At 35.8% G+C, this 25288-nt stretch overlaps 1 protein-coding gene across 3 annotated transcripts; it reads left to right on the top strand.

Annotated features, from left to right (window-relative positions):
* Positions 1 to 1547: 1547 nt before the first annotated feature.
* Positions 1548 to 25287, top strand: PYROXD1 (pyridine nucleotide-disulphide oxidoreductase domain 1). 3 transcript variants are annotated; one of them, XM_082849853.1, is made up of 13 exons: positions 1548 to 1664; positions 4289 to 4369; positions 5223 to 5300; positions 9611 to 9730; positions 12268 to 12396; positions 14343 to 14416; positions 17435 to 17595; positions 18368 to 18468; positions 19462 to 19597; positions 20504 to 20616; positions 21257 to 21379; positions 23155 to 23292; positions 24285 to 25287. In XM_082849853.1, exons 1-13 carry the CDS (start codon positions 1581 to 1583, stop codon positions 24531 to 24533), a joined length of 1587 nt encoding a protein of 528 aa, XP_082705979.1. In that variant the 5' UTR covers positions 1548 to 1580; the 3' UTR covers positions 24534 to 25287. The 3 variants fall into 3 exon arrangements, with proteins under 3 accessions (XP_082705979.1, XP_082705977.1, XP_082705978.1); XM_082849851.1 differs by lacking the exon at positions 5223 to 5300 and having other exon boundaries at positions 24285 to 25283; XM_082849852.1 differs by lacking the exons at positions 5223 to 5300; positions 19462 to 19597 and having other exon boundaries at positions 20506 to 20616; positions 24285 to 25285.
* Position 25288: the final 1 nt, after the last annotated feature.

Here is a 25288-nt window from a genome sequence, read left to right on the forward strand (position 1 = left end):
TAAGGGACTTCAGGGAAGTTTCATGCTCCACCCACTTACTAATTCATTCAGCACATTTACATGGACACTCACGAATAATTGAAGATTCAAAGAGAGACAAGTAATCCCTGAGATGAAGGAGTTTATGATTGGGGTGTGGCGAGGGGGAATCAGACCTGCAATAGGTAAAATAAAGTGTTTTAAGTCAAGAGTTACCCAGCTCAGTCTGGAGGACATTAGATAAAGCTTCTTAGGGGAAGTGATGGCTAGTTAAACCAAAGGTCAGTGAGGATTTAGCTAGGGAAAATCACTGAGAAAGAGCATTACAGAAAGAGTTATGTGCAAATGCTCAGAAACTAAAGAATATGCCATATCCTGGAAGCTGCAAGTGTGGTTCAACCTAGCTAGAGCACAGTGAGATGAGGGAGATCGTGTGAAAAAAAAGAAGCAAGAGAAGTAAACAAGACTAGATCTATATGGGTTTAAAGTCCAATTTCCTCTTGCTAGAAATGCTTTGCTTGCTTGCCTGAGAGAGTAATTGGACTTAGAATCACTTATTAAAGTGCCTACTATTTAACTTAGTAAATCAAAACTCAATAATTATTAGAGCTCTCAGTAAATATCTGTAATTAGATGTGTTAGGTTTTCTCGTTTATATAGGCTGGTTATTTCCAGGGGGATTGATAACTGCCAGTTTTTGAGTGAGCCATTTAGAGAAATAGTATCTTCTTAATTTTACAATACAACCCCCAGGGGAAATATTATATGAGACAGCAAAGGTAATAGTAAATAGTAAAACAATTAAATGGTGAATACTGTAATAATACGAATATGGTAAAAATAGTTTTAAAAAATTAGATTGGTAATATTTAATTCAGCCTTTACATGCTGCTATTTACTGAAAATTGGGGAAGAACGCTCTTTTATTTTGACAAAATGGCAAGTCTATATACTATGGGAACTTTTTGCTGAGGTCAAAATTGTAAATGGAAATAACTTCTTAGAAAACAATAGTAGTATTGCTTTTGTCTTGATTAATGTGTCTATGAAGAATGTGCTTCCAAAATATAAAATCTTAGCTTGCTAGGTTAAGGGTAGGGAAGGATTATGTTCCTTCTACCAGGAACAGTGTAAGAGCTGAGGCTGTGTTTAATTTCCCGCAGGAACGAACAGTGAGAGCTTCATTTATTCTAAGAACGGTCTGCCCCGTGAGAACACTGGTCTGTTTTTAGACAACGTGCCAAGCCTCTTTTGACAACCCATCTACTTTACTTTGGTTTTTGTCTTATCTTTATCAAATTTTCGTGGAAAAACTACATTCAGCTGTGGCGATAGTAACGCAAAACCCCGGAATTGCCAAGCCGCCTCTGCGCTTTAGGAAACGTAGCCCCGGCCGATACGCGAAGAGACTAATTATGAGCTCCCGGGTACCCTTAGCTCGGAGAAGCGCGAAGAGACTAAGTGTGAGTTCCCGGGCACCCGTAGCTCGGATTCTCAGGGGCAGGTGCCGAAAGGGGCCTCCCCGCGCCACTCCCTCTCCCGGCCTGTAAGCTTTTCCGGCTTCCGCACTGTAGTCCTAAAACCGCTGGAAGTTCGAGAGCATGGAGGCGGCGTGCTCGCCCCCGACTGCGGGGAAGTTCGTGGTGGTCGGGGGTGGCATCGCGGGTGTCACCTGTGCGGAGCAGGTAAGGGGGCGCGCAGGCGGCTCCGCCTCTCCTCCGTCCCGGAGGCGGTGGCGCTTGAGGCTCCTTCCCCGCCAGCCTTTCCTAGTTTTTTTCCAGGTCGCTCTTTAGCCGCTTCCTTTTACCCCTCTCACTCCTTCTTGCTCCCAGATATTAGAGACTGTGTCGTGGCCCCAGGTGATGTCCTTAGTACCTCGCAGGCTTCGCTTCCGCCTCAGGCAGGAGCGATGGCGAGCAAGTTATTAGGGGAAACGCAAAGCGGACTGAACCCGGCTCTGGTCCTAGTAATGTCAAAGCCGATGGGGAGGAGAGGGGGGGGGTTACGACTAGTAAGTCCTTGGTCGGAAAATTCAGCCCCCTTTCTTAATTAGCTGATTGAATCCCGCTTCCGCACGGCTGCCCAAGTCCTTAGTGCATCGTAACTGAATGGTAAAGAAACCCTTACGTAAGTTTCCTATACTTTGGACTCCCAAGATAGAAGAGCTATCATATCTAGTAATATTTTTAAAAACAACCGGCAAGGGATTAAATGCAGTGAGAATATGCTTTTCTGATTTATAGTGAATAATCAGACCACGTATATACATGTACATGTATTCCAAAAGGGACTGCATTATTCTGTTGGTAAACAGTAAACAGATGTAATATTCTTATGACATCACTTAACTTTTAATCTTTGGATGTGTAGTTTTCATTTATTCTCTGAGTAAACACCTATAATCCAGGCACTGTACTAAGGGCTGATCAGACTAATACAAACAGAGTATGGTACCTCCTTTTTAGAGACTCACAGCCTAGTGAGTCATGTAAATAAATAAATAAGTAAAAGTAAGTGAGTAAGTCATTTCATCGATGTGTTCACTACCTTAGGGGTACCTGTGGAGTTGGTAAGGAGTGGATTAGGAAAAAAGTATCCTTTATTAAGGGAGTTGTCCTTTTGTCTTAGTACAGGCATACCTCATTTTATTGCCCTTCAATTTATTGTACTTTGAATATATTGCATTGTTTACAAATTGAAGGTTTGCGGCAACCCTCTCTAGCAAGCCTTATTGGCACCATTTTTCCAACAGCATTTGTTCACTTCGTGTCTCTGTGTCCTATTTTGATAATTCTCGCAGTATTTCAAGCTCTTAAATTATTATTCTATTTGTTATGGTGATCTGTGCTCAATGATCTTTGATGTTACTATTGCAAAAAGATTAGCACTCGCTGAAGGTTCAGAGGATGGTTAGCATTTTTTAGCAGTAAAGTATTTTTTAATTAAGGCATTACATTTTTTAAGAACACATTTTTTTTTGCACACTTAATATTGGCAACTGTAGTGTAAACATAACTTTTATTTATTTATTTTTGGCTGCATTGGGTCTTCGTTGCTGCGTGCGGGCTTTCTCTAGTTGCGGCGAGCGGGGGCCACTCTTTGTTGCAGTGCGTGGTCTTCTCATTGCAGTGGCTTGTCTTTGCTGCGGAGCATGGGCTCTAGGCACGCGGGCTCAGTAGTTGTGGCTCACAGGCTCTAGAGCGCAGACTCAGTAGTTCTGTTGTATGCGCTTAGTTGCTCCGTGGCATGTGGGATCTTCCCGGACCAGGCCAACCCGTGTCCACTGCATTGGCAGGCGGATTCTTAACCACTGCACCACCAGGGAAGTCCCTAAACATAACTTTTATATGCACTTGAAAACCAAAAGTTTCATGCAACTCACTTCATCGAGATATTCATTTTATTGCAGTGGTCTGGAACCGAACCCACAATATCTCTGAGTTATGCCTATATAGAGGAATGAGTAAAAAGTTTACCAAGTAGACAAGAAAAGACAGACTTTCCAAAGGGAGGCAACAGTGTAATCTCAGGTGGAAAAGCGTGGCACCATCTGGAAGCAGCAAAGCTTAAAGCGTATGGTTTAAGCTTTGCTGCTTGGGGAAGATGACCAGAGATGAAGCCAGAAAGCGGTAGAGACCTGATCATAAAGGATTTTATAAATCGTGCTAAGAATTTAACAAAGACTTATATAAGTACTCAAATGATTTTGAGCAGTGTAGTAATATGATCAAATGAAAAATTTTGAAAGATGATTAGTTACAATGTGTTTGGATCAGGGGAAGCTGGTTAATATGAAACTGGAAGGCTAACTTCAAGGTGATTTTAGTAGCATAATAGTGGAAACAGAAAGTGGGGAAATAAATTACAGAATATACAGAGGAAAGCAAGATGGAGAGAGTGATAATATTGTCAAATATTATAGAAGTACTTGGGAAAGGTGCTAAGCTTTTAAATGTTTTATTAAAGCTTTGCTTAATTTCATTCTACTAAAGGCAATTGAAATTATTATTTTATAATAAATAGAAGTTGGTTTAACTGTTAATTAAGAAGATAGTTTCTTCTCATCCTCTGCATGATAATTGTTGAGTTTAGTGTAAATGTATTTTTCATTTTAACAATATGAGAGGGGGACATTATTCACCACTACCCCATAAATATGACCAAGACCTTTAGAGGAAGAACAGTGAGTTTTTAGTTTCCTAAGTTAATAACATTATTAAAATTGCATTATCCCTGTCTCACCCCACCATGCCATATGTACTAATGCTTAGTTATTTATCATATTTTTCCTACTTGTTTTTTTAATAAGTTGGCAGTTCACTTTCCATCAGAAGATATTCTCCTGATCACAGCTTCTCCTGTTATTAAAGCAGTTACAAATTTCAAGCAGGTAAGAACCTTTATATAACTTTCTTAGTATTACTGTTTAAAAAATACAATCACTCAAATAGCAGTTAGTGTAATTGTAGTATTTTAATTGTTTAAAATGACAAATGTTCTTTTGATACTCATTTTAAAATCATAGCTCAAAGTTTAAAATTGTTCAGGTTGAATACCAAAAGCACCTGGAATGGTACTGAATTTCTAGTTTTCTCTTCTCTACCATCTTTTCTGTCCCACTCAGAATTACTTTTCAGAAAATTTATCTTTTCAGGAAAGATGTTACACATATATACATGTATATATACATATACATGTGTATCTTTATGCAAATATACTTGTGTATCTTTATTGTAAATGTGTGTGTATATATGTTTGTGTGTTTACGAGTCAGAAGAAAAGTGCTTTTGAGCCAAGTTTACACTTGCAGATAATTAATGTTTCAGATGTGTCATAAGCATCTCAGAACAGTTTGTAGTTTGTGAGTTTATTTTACACACTTTATAACATTATAATAGGAGTCTGAGAACGTTTGGGTCATAGTATCAAAGAAAAGTGGTCTCCAAACATTTCTGATTGGTACCTCACCTGTTAAAAACTTTTGAGCTCGTATTTTAATATTATATTTATAAATTATATACATGTACTACAGTGCTACAATTGTGAATATTATAAATGCCTATGCAAAAAATAAGTGAATAAAAAGATGAAAAACATAAATCTTTTCTTCCCACACTGCAATGAAGACTATTAACATAGTCTTTGATTCATTAGAAGTTTTCCCTTATAATACTCTGATAATAGATTGTATCTTTTTTTCCTTTCAGCCTTTTGTCTAAGATTTATTATTTATTCATGTAAAGGTTAGAGACTTGATGTTAAAGAGGAAAAGCAACCTTCTCCTTACCCATCTCCCACAAACACACCTTTCCAATTTTGAAGTATGTTTTATAAAAGTTCTTTATATATTGTCTCCCAGGGAAGAGATCAATATACAGTTAACCTACCCCATTCTCATATATAAACCCCTAAGATTTACATAAGCCCCTAAGACCAAGGTTAATTTAGTGCCATATGTTGCTCTTTATAACCTGCCTAGAGATACGTAAGATATCTTAGAACCTTTGGTACAGCCAAAAGAACTATGGGATTGGGAGAACCAGAGAACAAATTATGGCTCTTAATTTCTAAAAGAAAAAAGTATATATTCAATTACGGCTAAGAGTACATACATGATAGAGAGATGTATAGCTGAGTCTTCTAATGTCTTTACAGAAGACTTAATTTGGTGTAATGATCCCAGAGTTGTAAGACCTGAGTTTAGTTTTTGCCAATCTTTTTTTTTTTTAAGTGTTGTACAATAGAAGGAAAAGAACTTGGGTTCTAGGCCTAACTCTTATTTACTGGCTATGTAACCTTGGCAAATCTCTGTACCTGAGTTGCATCATTAGGATAATATCTTCCTTGCTTAACAAGATTGTGAGCTTAAGATGTACTAATCTATGTGAAAGTGAATTAAAATAAATATTGCAAATGTCAGTTATTCTTAGTGTTTAGAAGTCAGAAATTGCATTCTTGTTATCATTTATTGAGCATCTAGATTATTTACCAACCAGTGTGCTAGGCACCCAGGCTATAGAGATTAAAAGTATAGAACATACGTCAAAAAGTCATTAGTGGTTATCCCTGGGGTAAGGGGAAAGTGAGATTTAAAGAGCGGTAAAGAAGGATTTTAATATTTAATCTTTATTATGTATTGTTTATTTGTTTAGTGTTAAAAAGAGTACATATTCATGACTTGTGTAATTTTTAAAGGAGAAAAAGGATTAATAATAATAATAATTCACATTTATGGAGTACTTATTATGCTATACTTCTAAATGTTTTAAATATATTAATGTATTTAATTCTTAACCCTGTGAAGTAGGTCGTTATATTATCCCCATGTTACAGGTGAGGTAAATGGGTCACAGTGAGGTTAGGTAAATTTCTGAGGTGCATAAAGTCAGGTTTTGAAACTAGGCACTTTGGCTGTAGGGCCCTCATGGTCAATTTCTCAGAATGATTACTTTCTACTGGGACAACAGATATGCAAGAAGTAGTTGTCATACAATATGATCATTATCCTGATAGAGGCAAAAAAACTGAGGTAATATTCCAATACATGCATATTTATTTTTATACATAGAAAACATTGTAAAGGAGTGCCAAAGCCTGCCTTTGCGAATCAAGGAAGCCTTTACATTGGAAGTTGCATTGAAACTGAGACTTGAAAGAAGTTTTACAGTGTTTGTAAGAGAGCGAGTGGAGGTAGGCATGGGCCAAGGTCATGAAAATGTGTAGCTATGAAACATGCCCCAACAGGGACCAGTTCACTGCTGGCGTGTGGAGTGTGTGTCTGAACCAGTAGGCAGGGGCCAGATGGTGACGGGCTTGTGTGCCATGATGCGAAATTGCACTTTATCTAAATTTAGATATGCCAAACTGCTGGAGCATTTAGAGCGAGTGAAAAGACTGGGCTGGAGACGGTAATTTAGTATTCACCATTGTCTCAGTGTCAGCTGATACAGGCCTGGCTTGCACTCTCCCAGGAAGGACACATGCCGGGAGAAGAAGATGGGCCCAGTGGTGGTGTCCTTGGAACACTAAGCGGAGGTCAGAGAGAAAGGAGAACTTAAAAATGGCCATCCTTCTTCTTAGGCTTAGATCTAAGAGGAAAACTGTGAAAGAGCAGTAACCCTAAAGCCAGGAAGGCAAAAGTTTCAACTAAGAGGAGTGGTCAGTTGTGTCAGATCCTGTGGAATGGTCAGGTAAGATGATGGCTCTAAAGTAGCTATTTCTAGTATAAATCATTGGTGACTTTGAGACAGTTTATACTGTTTTGAGAAATTAATGGGAGGAAATTCTAAAGAGACGGTTAGCATAAACTTTTCTCTCTTGAAAAATTTGGCTGCAAAGGTAGAAAAGATAGAGTGGCAGCAAAAAGAGGACATAAGGTCTAGCGTTAAGTTGAGTTTTATTCTTTTATGGTGGGAAACACTTGAGCCTGTTCACCTGTTGAGATTAAGAAACCAGTGGGGAAGCCTGAAGATGAAGGAGAGCAAGGAATATATAACAAGGAGTCCTGAGGAGGTGAGAGGCGATGGGATATGGAGCACAGAGCAATGGATTGACTCTGAAATAGTGGGAATGGGTCAGGGAAGGGTGGACACTAGCAAAGAAATGTCTAGATAGTGGGAAAGAAGTAGTCAGAGTTCTTAGTGGTCTCTTCATGCCTAGAAGTAAGGTGATTTACTGAGAATAAAGAGGATAGAGTAAGTTCAGGGAATATTAGAATGGTGAAAGTTTGAAAAAGTCACTGACGGAATGGAATATGTTACTAAGATGTTATTGCTCTTCTCACTATGTTGACATTTGCACTGACGGTATAAAAGCAGTGGTGGCTACTTACATTGGTAGCCATTTTGTTCTTCACTGCCACACAGTTAGTGAAAAAAATAAAAGCCAGTAAAAAAACATGTTAGTTTTATTAAATCTTGACTCCTGAGTACACATCTTTTTTATATTCTGTATGATGCAATGCGATGTATGCATAAAGCTCTTCAGCATACAACGAGTACAACGTTGTCTCAAGGAAAAGCAGTTGTGCAATTGCTGAGTTGAAGATGAACTAGCTACTGTTTTCATGGAACATCAATTTTACTTGAAAGAACAGCTGACAAACTGGCTATTCATGTTTGGAAAATGAATGAAGTGAGCCTGTCACTTTAAGAAAACAACTGATGGTACTTGTTGCCATTATGACAAAACGAGAGCTTTCAAGCAAAAATTAGATTTTTGGAAAACTCATTCTTCACTGTGAGCCTTATAGTACTTAGACTTTTCTCATGAAATTGTTGATAATAATGAATGTGGTTTTTTATATTTATTGATATGAAATGTGTCAGTATTTGGAAGATCTCTGTTAACTTAATGAACCAGTAATGTCCAAACGACTGATGTGTGATGTTCCAAGATCCACTCAAAGTGCAGGATAAACTAATGGATTTCACAGTCACAGTATGAAAAGTTCTTGATATGGTTTCAAATTCTACATTTCATCTATCTTTAAGAAACCGTCACTTGTTGAGTTTTAGTGTGGCATCAAGAAGAATGTACAATTATCTGAAAGGGCTGCATATCTGTGCGAGACTGAACTCTCTTCATGTATTGATACTTCAACCAAAACAACGTTGCAGTGGTTTAAAGGTAGAAGCAGTTTGAATGCAGAAGCAGATATGCAGCTATCTTCTATTAAGCTAGATATTAAACAAATTTGCAAAAATGTAAAACAGGGCTGTTCTTCTCAATTTGTTTTGTTTTAGAAAAAATATTTTTCATTAAAGGTATGTTATATCAGTGTAACATGTTTTTATTGTTGGTACTTTTAAGTGAATTAAGAAATACTTAAATTTCTCAGTTTTAATTGCTAATGCAGCAAATATTGCTAGGTGTAACTCAGAAAAACAAAAGCTCATCGGGGTCCTCAATCATTGGTAAGGGTGTGAAGGGGTCTTGAGACTAAAATGTTTGAGAACTGCTGTAGCCGTTCAGTAGCATTTCCATGCAGTGTTTAAGGCCAAATACCAGTCTAAAAGGTGTGTGGTACTTCTATAGCAGACTGGGTATAGGACTAGAGAAAGCAAGTAATTTGGTCTGTGCTTGGGCATTTTCAGGGTAATTAATGGTTAAGGATAAGAGAGCAAGGAAGGATTTGGGGAAAATCCTTCCCCAGATCCATGGCACATCATTTGAAGTAAATGATCCACAATGGAGTCCTAGTGGGATAGGATGGAAAGTGAGTCCAAGAGGACGCTGATGATTTTGGAGAAGAGGAAAGAAGAGTCCAAAGACTAGATCACAATAAGGTTAGCTAGTAAATGGAGAGAGAGAGCTACAAGGATAAAGAAATAGATAAGCTGTTTGATTACACTATACAGAAGTAAGTAGTGTTAGCCCTAATTTTCCAGGCCAGGAAGCTGAGGCTCAGTGACTTTCTGAGTTGCCCAAGAGTGGTAGGACTAGTATTTGAATTTAGGTCTTAAAATGCAGAGTCTGGCCCTCTTTTCACTGTATATAGTGCAGTTGGCAGACTTTCTTGTTTTATGAATATGAAATAAATAGTGTATAAAAAGAAATGAAAGTTTTTTTTTAATTCTTGAAAGGAAAAAAATTTTTAAGTATACATTTTTATTTCTTTTATCTAATACAGGTTTCTAAAGTGTTGGAAGAATTTGATGTTGAAGAACAACCAAGTACCATGTTAGGAAATCGCTTTCCCAACATTAAGGTTATAGAATCTGAAGTAAAGCAACTGAACAGCAAAGAACATGTAAGAGGGGTTTTTTCTTAATGACATTTGCCATTGTTAAATGTTGGTGAGGTTTTGCCTGCCTTCCTTTGACCCCCACCTGTTCCACCACCTCCCAAGTCTCTAGCTTATAAATTTCAGTGACATTGATTTCTATTAGTATTACAAAAACTTACACTTTTTGTGAGTTTATTGGGTCATATAATTAGCTTAGCCTGGCATTTTAGGTTTTACATTTTAAATTAGCATTAACATTTATATAGTGTTCACTGTGTTTTGGGCACTGTGTTAATAAGTACTGGGATACAGTAGCAGTGATAGCAGGAACCTACTCCCGGTAGCTCTCAGTGTCATAGGGAGTACAGCCATGCGTACGTTTAATGTATGCCCATAGAAGAAAACAGTTGTTGAAATATTATCAAAGCTCTGATGGTAGGTATTCAGAAAGACTCCCAGATTGAGTAATATTTGAGCTATGTTTTAAAGATGGGTGAATTGAGTTCTTCAGGTGGAAAAGGACATTCCAGGAAGAAGAGATTACGTTACGGGTTCAAAGACCCAGAGAAAGGAAAGGGGCATGTGGAAGAGTGAGACTGTCAAAGGGGTTGGGGTGTGGATAAGTAAAGGAGATTGGCCGACTAGCCCAGAGAAATAAGTAAATAAGATTGTGAAGAGCTTTTTATGTCATGTTAATATTGAGTTTATTTTATAATCAGTGGAAAAATAGTAAAGAGATTCTAAGTGGAGCCAGGAATGCTAAAATACTCTTTTAGGAAGATGGATCTGACAGCAGTGTCAAGGATGAACTGGGATAGAGCAGGTGGCCAGTAGCCAACAACCAAATTAGAAGGTGGTTGTAATAGTCCAAAATGATATAAGGCCCAAACTAAGACAGTCTCAGGAAAGGCAGTACCTCAGTCTCAGATGTCAGGAAGTCTCAGTGTCACATGATTAACAGTACCTTCAGATGAGCTTTAGGCAAGATAGGAAGTAGGGTTTGTAGTTGTTTCTCTAAAGCAGCTAACATTTGAGTTTTCCCTTAGGGAGAAAGCATACATGTCACATTTGAAACAAATAACTTGACAGGAAAAAAAAAAGTAAGAAAAAGTACTGAGTTTTATGAGAAAAATATTGCAAATCTGAATCCAAACACCACAGTTATTTCCTAATACTTGTAATGGTAGTACTTGTTCCATGAAACACCCATGTCAGTGAATCTGCTCACTGAGGTAGGCTCAAAAGTATACTAATGAATTGTGAGGGAACTTATATATTAGGGCATTTGAGTGAATCAGAGTGCCACACGTTTCATTTGAAAAGTGTCCTACATAACATACATGTCTGCATTCTGTCATCCATCCTTTGTATTCTTTAGTGAATTAGAAACGATGTGTTTTACCTTCGTCTCTACTTCCAAAAATTTAACAGTAGCCAATGAAAAGTTTTTGTGTTTCTTTTATAGTAGCTAAATGCAAATAATTTTTTAAATTTGGTCAGTGCCTATAACTAACTTCTATTAGTTAAAATTCTAACCAGATTATCTAAAGGAAGACTTGTGTAACATTTCTGTATGATTATACTGTGTTGGTTTATTGGTTTTATGTATTTGTTATGTAGCTGAAGAGTTAGAATGGGTAACAAATATTTCAGTGGGTATGTAAATGCTATTTGGCAAGTTTTATAAATCAGACACATGGCACAAGGTTAACCTTCGAAACCATTCCAGCAAAGTCTGACATCTCTCATAGTAGCACATGCTTATGTATACCTGCTTTCTAAATGCTTCTACTTTTGTGTAGATACTCATTCAATATTAAGGAACAAAAACAATGGATCTCTGATATGTATTTTTAGATTCATCTAAATTCATTAATTCAAAATTAATACAAATTTACTTTAAAGCCAGTACATACTAGGATTTAAGGTTAACATGTTTTTCACTTATATGAAAATATAATCCCCAAACAGCATGAAGTTTGCTGGTAAAGTGATTGTTATTTGTACTTAAGAATATAAATACTGTTTTTTAGCACTTCTGATTTTTCAGATTAAGAAGATGTATTGTGACCTCTTCTACCATTCACTACTCCCCTGTACCCATAACAGACATTAAGGTCTGATATGATTAGAATCACTAGATCTTCTTATAGTATCTTCTCCTTGAGAGCAGAATGTTCATCAAGGAAATATTCATCAGAATGCTCAATTTGAAATTTTCTAAATTTCTAATCTAAGGTCAACATACCTTTCCAAACATGAGATTCCCTTGGTTTTATCCAAAATTTTGTGGGAATGTACCTTTTTTTCCCATGGGAGAAGGACTGATTTTCATCAGATTTTTTAAATGGTTCATGCTTCTAAAGTGATTAGGAATCACTGGATTAGAGAATGCATTCTCATGCTTAGTTAGCTTTGTCATTGCTGTAACAAAGTATTGAGGGCCACCAAGAGGCAACCTTATTATATTTTTTGCTTTTGTCTTATTGAATGTTTAAAGTGCAGTTGTAACTATGTATAAATGTTCCCCCTCTCCTCTTTGTTGCTCTGTGGTTTTACAGTGCATTTTAACTGAAGATGGCAATCAGCATATTTATAAGAAGCTCTGTTTGTGTGCTGGAGCTAAACCAAAGTTGATATGTGAAGGAAATCCTTATGTGTTAGGAATCCGTGATACAGACAGTGCTCAGGTAACATTTTGACATTGGGTCATGGGAAGAAACATGAAGGTTTATTAGACTTTTTCTACATTTGAATCAAAGTGTTCCACTTATAATGTCAATTCCTACACTGTAGCAGCAGAAGAAAGGTTTCATGACTCATAAACCAGAAAGTAGTTATAATGTTTTATTACTGCCAATTTGAGTTTCGTTTTAGTGGATAATTTATCTTGTTTTAATTCATGTTCTTTCCATTATGTGATATCCCAGAAGTAATGTCTATGCTGAAGGTTACAACTTACATTGCATACACATTCATTATTTTACTCTGATCGGGAGTACGTGATTTGCATCCTAAATGACGTAATGATCTTTTTCTCAAAAGATAAAGCATGTCCAAAATTTACTTCTCAGCAAAGAAATTAGTTAGTATTCAGAAGATCTTTGTCATACAGAATCATGACGGAATCCTAGAACTGAAAAAGACACTTGTTTGTTGCTCTGCTCAAGAACAGTGATAAACTATCCCAGTAAGGTGAAATTCTATCTTCAGAACCTTGTACAACTTCTTTTGGTAATTTATTTCAGGGTTCATTGACCCTTACTGCCAAAAACCTTCTTGTTTTCTAGTCACAATACTATTGTCTTACCTCAAGCTCATTGTTGTTGTTCTGTCCCATGAAGTGGTAATTGGTACATTTACATAATAAGATTTTATAGTCTTAAAAACTGGTAGTATTTTCTTCTTAAATAATTAGGAATTTAGACAATATTAGAAGAACTGGATTATGTTCTTGTAAACATTTTAAGTTCATATTATCAAAGATTGAGTTCATAACTGTGTTACAGCGAGGCCCTCTACACATATGAATTCACTGAATCCTCATGACAATCCTGTGTGACAGTCATTACTCCCACTCTACAGAGGCAGCTGAGATGGAGAGACTAAGAAATTTAGCTATACTAAAGTAGTTATTATCAGAAGTATAATCTAAACTCATGACATTCATCTCCCTGTCCACTACTCTTTACAGGTCTTTAATTACCTACTGTGTTCAGTGAAGGACAAAGTAGAATTAACTTCAGGTTTTTTCTTGTAAAATTTAAAGAAGTCAATTCAGTGGTTATGTATTGTACATTACAATAAGTTTTGGGGTCCATTAATAGAAATGGTGACCTGACATAGTAGGAGGTGGAATTTAGCTATTCAAATGTCATCTTGAAGCAATGGGACTATTCTCTACTTTAGAAAGTACCATAAGGATGACTCCTGGTATTTTTTTTCTCTCCAAGTTCATTGTGATCTTTTTTGGGGGGAGGGAGGGAGGGATGGGAGGTGGAGGCATCAATTTGCTGTCTTATAACATAATAACATTTTAAAATAAATATTAGACATTATGTGCTTCCTACTCCCAACAGCTTTATCTCTATCATCTTAATACTTATAGAGACCTTGAGATATACTCACCTCTTATTTCCATTTATAGTTGGGGAACCTGAGGTGCAGAGAGGTTAAGCAGTTTGCCCAAGGTCACCTGGTTAGTAACTGCTAGAACCAGGGACTCTAGATCTGTGCCCTTAACCACTGTGCTGCTCGTTCCTGCAAGTTCCAAGTGCTGAGTAACTGCAAGGAAAGTGTCAATTGAGGGACTAGAAGGAAAGGAAGAATCCTGTTTCCAGGGTCTAGATCAATGTCATGTTGGTAATTGATTTGGTCAAATAGTTGGGAATGTGGTAAACTAAAGACAGGCTCTTGCTGCAATTCTGAATGTAGTGACATAAAAGGCAAGGAAAGTCAGGAAGAGGCCTTGCTATAAAGGCAGTTTGGGGTGAAACATGGAGGGAGCATTTATTATATTAATTGGGATGGTGTGTCCTGGCAGAGTGGGAAAGTGAGGTTTATTATCAGTGAAGCCTGTTGCTTCAGGCATTACCCACTATTACAAAACACTCTTTTCATTTTCTTTTTGATACAGGAATTTCAGAAACAGCTTACAAAAGCTAAGAGAATAATGATCATAGGAAATGGTGGTATTGCACTTGAATTAGTGTAAGTACCTGTATTTGAATATTATGTAAGAATTGCTCTGTGATTCATGTGATTAATTGACAGACTAGAAGACATCTTGTTATCCTAAAATCAAAGATAAATATAATTGTTTTTCATACATTTTCAAGGGGAAAAATCCACTTTATTTTTTTAGCTTTCATGGAATTCATAGTTGCAAAATTGACCTTATAAAACATAGGAATTTCGGGAATGCTTTAGGTCTCAAAGGGTCTCACACTGATGACTGTCTAGATTTGACCCATACATGTGTTCTTATAAGCACGTACTGTACTGAAAAACAATTGAAAACGTGTACACCTTTAGAGGTTTCTGGTGATAGTCCCCGCGACTTTCTATTGCTTATACCCATCCTGCTTCACTCATGTATGGTACCTGTCTGGCCGATGAAACGCGAAGTGTTTGTGAGTTCTATTTCAGGGTATGTGGTACTCCTAGCTCTTGGTTTTTGGAAGTTGGGGATTGTGAACACCTTAATGTGAAATACTGTCATCTTAAGATGATACTTCAAGTTTGGAAAACATTGAGGACCTGCTGTGGTCTACAGAGCATTGATTCACTTTCTTTGTGATTTTATCTTTCAGCAGATGGCTGACATGGAATAGTCTAGATATTTTTCAGGCCAGAAAGTTGGGTCTGACTACAAAGAGGACAAATTTATATCAAAATAAGCAATCTGCCAAAGCCATGTCTTTTCTCACTTTCATTCATTCCAACTCTGAGACTAGGTTTTTGCCCCTCCTTTTTAGAGGATGGTGAATCCCAGTGGAAACCTGTAAGAGTTGTTGGATTGCCTGAGTACTAGGTGTGGCAGTCATTGTTTTAATTATGAAGTTTGAGGCATTGTATGGAAAAATGCAGAGAAAAAACTAGGGAGTCAAGACCAAACTGGGCCAAGAGGAGGGAGGCATAGATTTATTTTAAGAGGGGCTTCAAATCCTTATGTACACATGACAGATTTTCTCCATCAGTTATCACCAAAAGTATAACTTAATACTATTATTATTATTATTACTATTATTCACATTGAAAAGCTTTCTCATTCAAAAATGTTCAGAGTTTCACAACATTTAATCCTATTCCTCACTTTCTTTAGGTCGCAGATGAAAGACCACATACTTGGATATAAAACACATAATTTTATATTCAGTAAACTCTGGTAGTTTAAGAAAGCTCCCATATAGTGTTATTCTCTCGGTTTAGGTTTACTGAATGATTAGGACTTTGTCTTCTCTTGATGAAAAATGACATATCCAGACTCTTTCTGCTTTTTAATAGCCCCCGTGTCCCACTGAGGCTAATGTTGATTTCTTCAGTATACTTTTATTTCAGTTATTATCTCTTCTTTCCAAATGTAGGTTAATCCTTTCTTTTTCAAACATAGTTTTTCATAATTTCACAAAATTTAATACTTCTGTTTTTTAAAAGTGGTTTTAAAAATGAAAGCAGTATTTCCCCTATGGGTGATGATACCTTCATGCTTACGCATCTTTCTGAGGACAAGTTCATAGGGTAAGAGGATTAGAGGGTGTCTCGTGAGGTACGGCACACCCAGGAGTCACTTGTGGTGACTACTTAGAGTAAATACGGCTCGCTGGTCTAGCATCAGTGTTTTAAGCTATTCTGATATGTGTTATGTCGCTGTACTACTTTAAAATACAAAAAAAATGGTAATTACAGAAATTTCTAGTTTATAAAAATTAAGGAAATCATTTCGTGGTAACTGTGTGCCTATATGTAAATTGACATAAAATTTATCACCAAATGTGTGTGTATTCTGCTTTCTGCTCATCAGCAATGCTGTATGACCTGAGCAGTGTTAAGATAAAATGTTCTCCAGATAATCTGACATTTAGTAACTATAAATACTCTTTGCTGGCATAGGAGAGGAGGAAAAATAAAGGCCCATTGGAGAAAGCAAGGAACTCCTTTACCATATGCCAGAAAGCATGAACATCAGGTGATCTGAAGTCAGATGTACTAAACCTTCTTTCTTTTATCACCTGCTTATTGATCAGCCTCAAAAAGTCATATAACCTAACTTACATCAGTCTGAGATATAAAGATGGTAGTACTTTTTACCATAAATCAATGTTAAAAATTAATAACACTAATACACTCTTATTACCATTGTAATTTCAAATAAAATCCTAGTGTAGTTAGGATGACCCTATATACTGTGTGTCCAGGATTGTCCCAATTCATTTGTACCAAAACAAGTAGTAATAGATAAATTATAATGAACTTCAGGGACCTTGTGGAATGAATATTAAGAAAATTACATTCTCTGTGTCCAAACCTAGAGATAAAACTGCAGGTGCTCAGGAGCTCTGGCTACCTCCTGAACGGTAATGGAAGGTGGCTTCCTTGGCCATTCCTTTCTTCCTCTAAGATCCTTCATTTTTCTGTGAACTGGATCTTTCTTTGGCTAGATGGCTTGGAAATTTCTGAGGTGAAGGGAATTCACTGCAGGGTAATTATTCTGTTATAACAAAGTTAAGATTTTAGTTTCTATCTCTCATTTGCTCCTTTTTCTGTGTCCTTCCATAATGTGCTTTGAATACATAAAATATTTGTTAGCAAAGAAGTCAACTGTTCTCAATATTGTAGCTATATAACATCTATAACATCTATCCGTTCATTACTGATTACTCTGTAACTAGGTAATAAGCAAGGCACTGCTCACTCCTGGGAACCCTGGCAGACATTCATATAACTATCCTGTAGAAATTGAACACTTTGAAGTGATGTTCATTGTAATGAAATTTTACCTGATATTCAGTACATATATTTGTCACATTTTTTTCAGTAAACTGGTTACATTTCTTGTATTATTTATTCTACTTAGCACGTATTATCCTGAAAAAGTGTTACATTCCTCTTTATAATCATTCTTTCTCAGTTTGCCTTAAAATAGTTTATTTACATTTGCCTTAAGAGATAACTGTTACTTGTAGATACAAAGAGTTTTTCTTCCAACTAACTTTCATATTCCTTTAGGTATGAAATTGAAGGCTGTGAAGTAATTTGGGCCATTAAAGATAAAGCTATTGGGAATACTTTCTTCGATGCAGGAGCGGCTGAATTCTTGACTTCAAAGCTCATTGCTGAAAAACCAGAGGCTAAAATTGCACAAAAAAGAACAAGATATACAACTGAAGGTAAATATAGCATCTAGCTCATTCATTCACGGATGAAACTTTATTTTTTTAACCATATAGAAAAAGGCTATAAGAAAATTTAGCAAAAATATTTTATTTGGGGATAGGAATATAGATATTTATTTCTATTTCCTTATGTGATATTTAAGATTTTATTTATATATATGTATAAAATATTTATAAGATAAATATATTTTTATATGTGTATATATGTGTATGATGTATTTTATATGAAAAATATGTATAACTAAAACTGGCAATTTAAAGTAAATTAAGTAAACCAGCCCATCTGCATCTTTGCGGACAGATGCTCCAGTTGGACAAAACCTAAGGTAATTTTATTAAAAACGCAGTGAGTTTAAAAACAAATGCAGTTTTTTTTAGTTTAAAAGAGCTTTTTTATTTTTTAAAACTTTTGGCTTATAAAATTGAGCAAGAATTTTGTAAGTTTTGGGGGTACTAAAAATTGACAAAATTTTCAAAATTTGATGTCTAATTTTCTTACCTTTCATATTAACCAGTGTATATAACATCCATAAAACACTTCTGAGTGTTTATACACAACTCGATTGAAAGATTACCCATTTTATAGCTCTACATCACAAAATATTAAAATTATGATTAAAATGATTAATATAGATAAGTTTAGTCCTGCTGTATGAATGTATGTGTGAAAATTATTACATTGCCTAAAAACTTCTGAACAAAAACATAATTCTCTGCCTGGCAGTTTTTATATCATTTGGATTTTGAATTGAGTTTATCCCTTCAGGAAGGAAAAAGGAAGCACAAACCAAAGCTAATGCTGGTAATACAGGCAGTGCCTTGGGACCTGATTGGCATGAAGGGTTGGATCTTAAAGGAACAAAAGAGGTATGTTTTCATATACTGTTTAAACGTATCTAAATGCAATTTTAAATTCTTGAACTGTTTGTTAAAGACTGGTTATAAGCCTATAGTCAAAGAATTGCTAGGTCACTTTCCTTAAAATCCATGGTTCTAGGAAAGGGCTTCAGTGCCACTTGGCCCCATTGAACTCTCCAGAGACAGAGATCTCCATACAGAGACGTTAGTGAATACACCTGTCCTATTTTAAATTAATCTTTTCTCAAAGGTCACTTTAGATGTAGTATAATATTTTAAAGGTTATTAGATAGATTCTAAATAAAATACACATTTAATATCCTAATTGCATAAGCAGATGACTTGCTTTTACTCATTTTATTTACTAGATATTTTAGTTTTTTAATAGCTGTTAAAAGGCTATGATATTTAAATATTGCAAGAAACATGCAGTCCTTATTACTGTGTATGATACGTTTTCAGCCTTCAGTAGGTTGGAAGGGGGCTGGCTTCACAGTGTATCTAATTTTTGTGATGGAAATTACACAAAGTAATTTATTCCTGCACCTTCAGGTCCTAAGATTAATGGTATTCTTAACCTGGGAACTTCAGTTTAGTTCAGTGAACATTTATTGAGTATCTCCTACCTACCTGGCATTTTACTAAGATTCTGGAATATAACAATCTGGGATATATCAACTTTTTTTTTAGTCTGTAACAGTTGTAATTTAAAAGAAATATACGTGTAATTATCAGGGAAGCTCATAGTAAAAAGTATGCCCTTGGTGCTACCTGCCAATTCAACTACTAGATCTCTTTAAGTACTGACTGAGTTTCTGCTTATTTCTTTCCAACAGAAACTGAGAGCCATGCTTATGGGCATTCAGTGTGTTTTCTTCTATACTACAAGAATTATTTTTTCTGTATGTTTTTATAAGTGTATTATAAATTTTTCTTCATTGTCAGTAACCCAGATCATTCTTTCTAGAAGTATTATAGTGACCAGTACTTCTTTTATTTTAGTTTTCTCATAAAATTCACATTGAAACTATGTGTGAAGTAAAGAAAATCTATCTTCAGGAAGAATTTAGAATTTCTAAGAAAAAGTCCTTGACTTTTCCAAGAGACCATCATAATCAGTTAGTTATAGCTGACAAAGGTAAGTGATGAAATAAGAAAAAAATAAACACTTATTTTAAAAGAAGACAACTTAATATTGCTTTATTATATTTAGAAAACAGCTTCATATTTCCATATAAAACTTAAATGTGAAAAGTAAAAATAAAACCATAATTTAATAACATAAATCATTTTGTTTTCACTACCTACTCTTTACATTTTCTAATAAATTGTAGAAAGCGTAACATCTTACGTAGGGCTCATTATGTTTTGACCATCATAACACGATGAGTTAATCAGAATATCTTGTGAATCAAGACAAAACATAAAAACTAAAAAAAATCTGATACTCGCAAAGGTGAAGTGACACCCTCAAAATCAAACAGAATGAGATCTATAAATTTGAAACTAAGGCACAGATCTCTTAACATTCCTATTCTACACTCCTGTGAGAATTACTTAGAAATACACTCACCCAAACCTACTGTATGGGATATCCCACTCCTCTGAATTCTTTGAATTTTTTCATAGGAAAAGAGAGTGTTAGAGTTTGAATGTGAATAATAAGGGAAAACATTGAAAAGTGAGTAACCTAGTTAGACTAAACTCTCAATGGAGTATAATCTATTAATAAAGATTTTTAAAGGAATAATTTATAAAGTATTATCAATTTAAATTTACTTTGTTAGAATTTCTATGCCTAAATTTGAAGGAAAAATGTTTAGAATGCCTGCCATAGTTTTGCGATTATACCCAAAATAAGAAGATGGCACTGATGACATTAAAAATTGTTTTAGCAGATGTACCTATAAATATTAAGAGGTGGTGTTTTAAAGTCATCTCCTGCCTTTTTCTTTCTTTCTTTCTTTCTTCTAGTCATTGTATTTACATAATGTTATAGACGGTGGTGATTACACTTGAGAATAATTTTTTTTTTTATTTTAAGAGATATGGCCTGTATATGTGGAATTGACCAATGAAAAGATATATGGCTGCGATTTCATTGTCAGTGCTACAGGAGTTACACCAAATACAGAACCTTTTCTCTGTGGCAACAATGTAAGATGAAAATTTTTGTCCCACTGTGAACACTTCTAAAGTATTGTTTATGAAGATCTCTAATTCTCAAGCATGAATAATTGTTCATTGTTTTGGCACAGAACTGTAATTTAAGATGACTGAAAACAGTTTAGTTTATATTCATGTCTTGATTTGCAATATTTTTTTTTACTGCTTCAAGACCTTAAGCAGTTAACATCCCAGCCTAAGTGTCATTATTAAGGGGACATAATGCACAATTTATCTAAACGTTGGTAAGAAGCTGATACCTCCTATGAATTCTTAAAAGTGATTCTTTTAGAGAAGCCAGCTTGTATTTTTTGCTTTTTAGCATCTGAAGTTTACAAAAACTAAGGAATATTTTTGTAACTATGGGTGGGGTCTTCATATGGTTATTGGCAATTTTTGATGTTCTAAGAATTTTAAGAATTTGAAGTTCTAAGAATTTCATGGGTTCGTCTTAGTAGGAATTTGAGTGCCTGGAAATTCAGCTTAGTTGTCTAAACTTGGCAGTTTAGCCAACTTTTCTCATTAAAGATCAGCATATCAATGTGTAGAATTTGACTTGCTCTTTTACTTTAGAATGAAAAAGTCACGTTTCTTTTTCTTACCTCATATGCTTATGAGGAACATTGTTTAGTTTGATGTAGCAAAAGACGGTGGCCTGAAGGTGGATGATCACATGCACACGTCCCTTCCTGACATCTATGCTGCAGGTGACATCTGCACGGCCTCCTGGCAGCCCAGCCCAGTCTGGCAGCAGGTAAGCTGGCATAGGTGGTCACAGGTTTTTATCATAGATTCCATCTGAAAATAAAGGAACTGCTACCCGCATATCCAGCTTTCTGGTTTTCCAACTTTTCTACTTTAAGTGGGAAGCTATCATAGAGTTTTTTTGTCACAAAAACAACAAACAAAAAGAACACTAGAATTTTTCCTTTTTGGTAAGTGATTATATAGTGATGGAATAGACTGGGATGTCTTTTAATTTAAAAAGAATTATGATTGTTACTTTGTTTTTCATGCTCAGATGCTTATCAGCGGTGTCCAGTGGAACTTTCTGTGATGACAGAAATACTCTATATTTCGGCAGTGTCCAGTCAGGTAGCCACTAGCGATGTGTGTACTAAGCATTTGAAATGTGGCTAATGTGACTGAGGAACTGAATTTTAATTTTACTTTTAATTAAATAGTCATGTGGCTAGTGACTATGATTTGGGACAGCACAGCTTTGGATGAAAAAGTAGCAAACTGAGATTATAAACCGTACATTCTGTTTCTGATGACCTTATTCCTGTGGGAATTATTACTGAAAGACTGTTCCCATAGTAAGCAGAATTCCTCAGCCTAACAACCCCTTCTAACTGGATCTAGACCTCCTCCTGCCCCGACAGTGTTGCCTGCCTTGTAATGGTGGAGCAGAAGTGCTGGAGGAAGATACTCAGCGGCCAGAGGTGGGGTTGTTTTAGTAGGAGTAGAGACAGAGGTAGATGTTAACAGATGAAAGAACCAGTCAACGCTTATCTTGGTGAAAGACCAGCTCCACAGGTAGGCATGTTTATTCAGATTAACTGTGGAGTGTGAAGTAACTGTGGAGTGTGAAGTAGTGGGAGAACCAGATGTATTCTAAGCAGCAGCTTTGTTATTTAGTATGTTCTAACATACATCAGAGATAGCATCAACAAGACAGTGATTTCAGCCATAATTCTAAAATGCTTCAAACTAGCTTGTTTTTTAGTTTTCTCTACAATGACATCCAGTGTTGTTTTTACGGCATATCTGTCCCAAACTCAATTCGGAATTGGAGTTCATGGGATTTTTTTTTTTTTTTTTTTTTAACATCTCAGCCCTCTAAGGGTTGAATCTAGGGAATATGTGTATTATTATATCCTTCATGTGCCTCATACTCTGATACAGGAAAGTCCAAAAATAAACAGGGGTTTCTTACTTTGAGTGAATCTAATAAAACTTCATCTCTTAATTTGCAGAAGCAGTAAGTACACTAATTCATTTGTTTTATATAGTCCGAGACACAAACTAAAGGGACTCAGAGGCTAGAATACATTAGGTAACAGTGCAGCAGTGTAATATCGCAGGCCACTTCTGTTGGCCGTTCTCTAGTTGTTACTGTGCTCAGTTTACTCTGCTCCCTTACCGTAAGCTGCCTCTTACTTCATCAGACCCAACCTTGTTTAGAGAGGAGACTGAATTTTTTTAAAAAAAACTATCACTTCTACGAGAAATGCTTAAAGCTCATATCCATGAGTATGGTTATTATTTTTTGCACACAAAAAGACATTCGTTACCACACATGAGGTATAAGAATGACCAACACCAGAATCAGTTGGTTAGTGTGGACTGCTGATTGCTTCTGTGGCAAAGATGATTCAATCAATTACCTAACTAGCAAGATCTAACTGTTCTCAAGGACTGTCAAGCACTGAACCCCTTTAAGGAATTTTACTAGGTTAAGGTGATAACATTTTTCAAATGATGATAATAAAAAGTTAAATTGCATAACCTTTTTTTTTATTTCAGATGAGGCTGTGGACCCAGGCTAGACAGATGGGATGGTATGCAGCAAAGTGCATGGCCGCAGCTAGTGCAGGCGAGTCTACTGACATGGATTTCAGCTTTGAACTTTTTGCTCATGTAACAAAATTTTTTAACTACAAGGTAAGATAGATAAGCAGATTAGTGCCTTTTCTGCTCGTTAGTTTTTTGTGTTTTTTTTTTTGCGGTACGCGGCCCTCTCACTGTTGCGGCCTCTCCCATTGCGGAGCACAGGCTCAGCGGCCATGGCTCACAGGCCTAGCCGCTCTGCGGCATGTGGGATCCTCCCGGACCGGGGCACGAACCCGTGTCCCCTGCATCGGCAGGCGGACTCTCAGCCACTGCACCACCAGGGAAGCCCCTGCTTGTTAGTTTTGTAACTAATTATGATCATCTGATTTTCTCACATGAATAAACTTATATGGCTTTAATCACTTTACAAAAAATGACAAATTTCCTCATTTCTTGCAAATTTATACCTGGTTATTATTGCTGGGCTTAATCACTAATCATCTGATAATCATTACCTACCTTCTCACTATATTATTTTATAGTTCTGGGGGTTGGGGGGGAAATCTCCAGATTTGTTCCCTGTTGGTGCATTTCTGAGTTTTAGTTGCAATTCACTCCTCCTTTTTGAAGAGAACTAACAGCTGTTCATACTCAAGAATGAGCAGGTACTTCCCCCTACATATTATCTTATTTAATCCTCTTTACATCACTCTGAGGCAGGATTTTTCCTCCTAATTTACCGATAAGGAGAAACACGTACAAATATATACATACGGTTCAGGGAGACTAAACAATTTGCCCATGAAAGATCAAATTCAGCTTCTTACTAAATCTTTAAATTGTGACTCACGGCTAATGTAGTCTACCTCCTACATATTTGTATATTCGCTAGGTATTTTTAATGTTCATACAGGTTGTATGGTAGTGTCATCTGTAGAGTAAATGCATGCCATGCAAGTGTTTTCTTTGGGCTCCTCCGAATGGCACTTTTAGCTGTAAATTTTCGTGACTAGATTTGCCATTCTAGGAAAACACAAAATAACTGCATATTATGTTTCTTTTTCATAGTCATTAAAATAACTGTTTTGTCTTTCTCTATATAGGTTGTATTGCTGGGAAAATACAATGCACAGGGCTTAGGTTTAGACCATGAATTAATACTGAGGTGTACCAAAGGACAAGAGTACATCAAAGCCGTCCTGCAGAATGGGCGAATGATGGGAGCGGTCTTAATTGGTGAAACTGATTTAGAAGAAACATTTGAAAACTTAATTTTAAACCAGATGAATCTTTCAGCATATGGAGAAGATCTACTAGATCCAAATATTGATATAGAAGATTATTTTGACTAAAAAGGGCATTTCAAGAGCTACATCGAGTTCCAAATAAGACAAAAAAGTCACATGCCAATAAAGTAAATTGACTGCACTGATTTAAAGATGACCATCTGAAGTTAAAAATACAGAAATACGAAGATTTTAAAAATAAATAAAATTCTAAAGATGAAATCAGTTCAAATCATTTATTTATAGATATATTTTTTTCCTAACACAGAACTGACCACTTAAGTCTTAAGTATTCATTTCTGTGTTTTTAAACTTAGACACATGCATTTGTGATTTAGATTTGGAGCAAATTTAACTATGTTGTTATCTACTTAGTCAACAGTGTGGTCTGGTTAATATACCAGAGCCATTCTCTGTGAAATGTCAAAGTAGGGCTGTGGTTTCAAGCAGCTTACAGTTTTATTTTACTTAAATAGAGGCGTAGCATACTTGCTAATATTATTTGTATGGATACCTTATTCCTTTTTTATTTAGTAAAATATTCAGTATAATAACATTGTTATCAAAAGACAGTTGTGTCAAAAGAAAAAAACACAACTAGTTATGGCAAGGCATAAAGAGCTTAAGATAGTTATATGAACTTATTAAGTATTTTACATTTAAAGGGTTTTACATTAAAATGATTTATTTTTCCCTTGTTTCATACTGTAAATTTATACAGTTCATGATCTCAAAATTTCAAAAGGTCTCAAATTCTCAAGTCTTCAATACTTAAATAAATTCTGAAAATATAGCTCCATGTGAATAAAATATTAATGAAA

This window comes from Leucopleurus acutus, assembly GCF_964270905.1.
Source record: "Leucopleurus acutus genome assembly, chromosome: 11".
Lineage (NCBI taxonomy): Eukaryota > Metazoa > Chordata > Mammalia > Artiodactyla > Delphinidae > Leucopleurus > Leucopleurus acutus.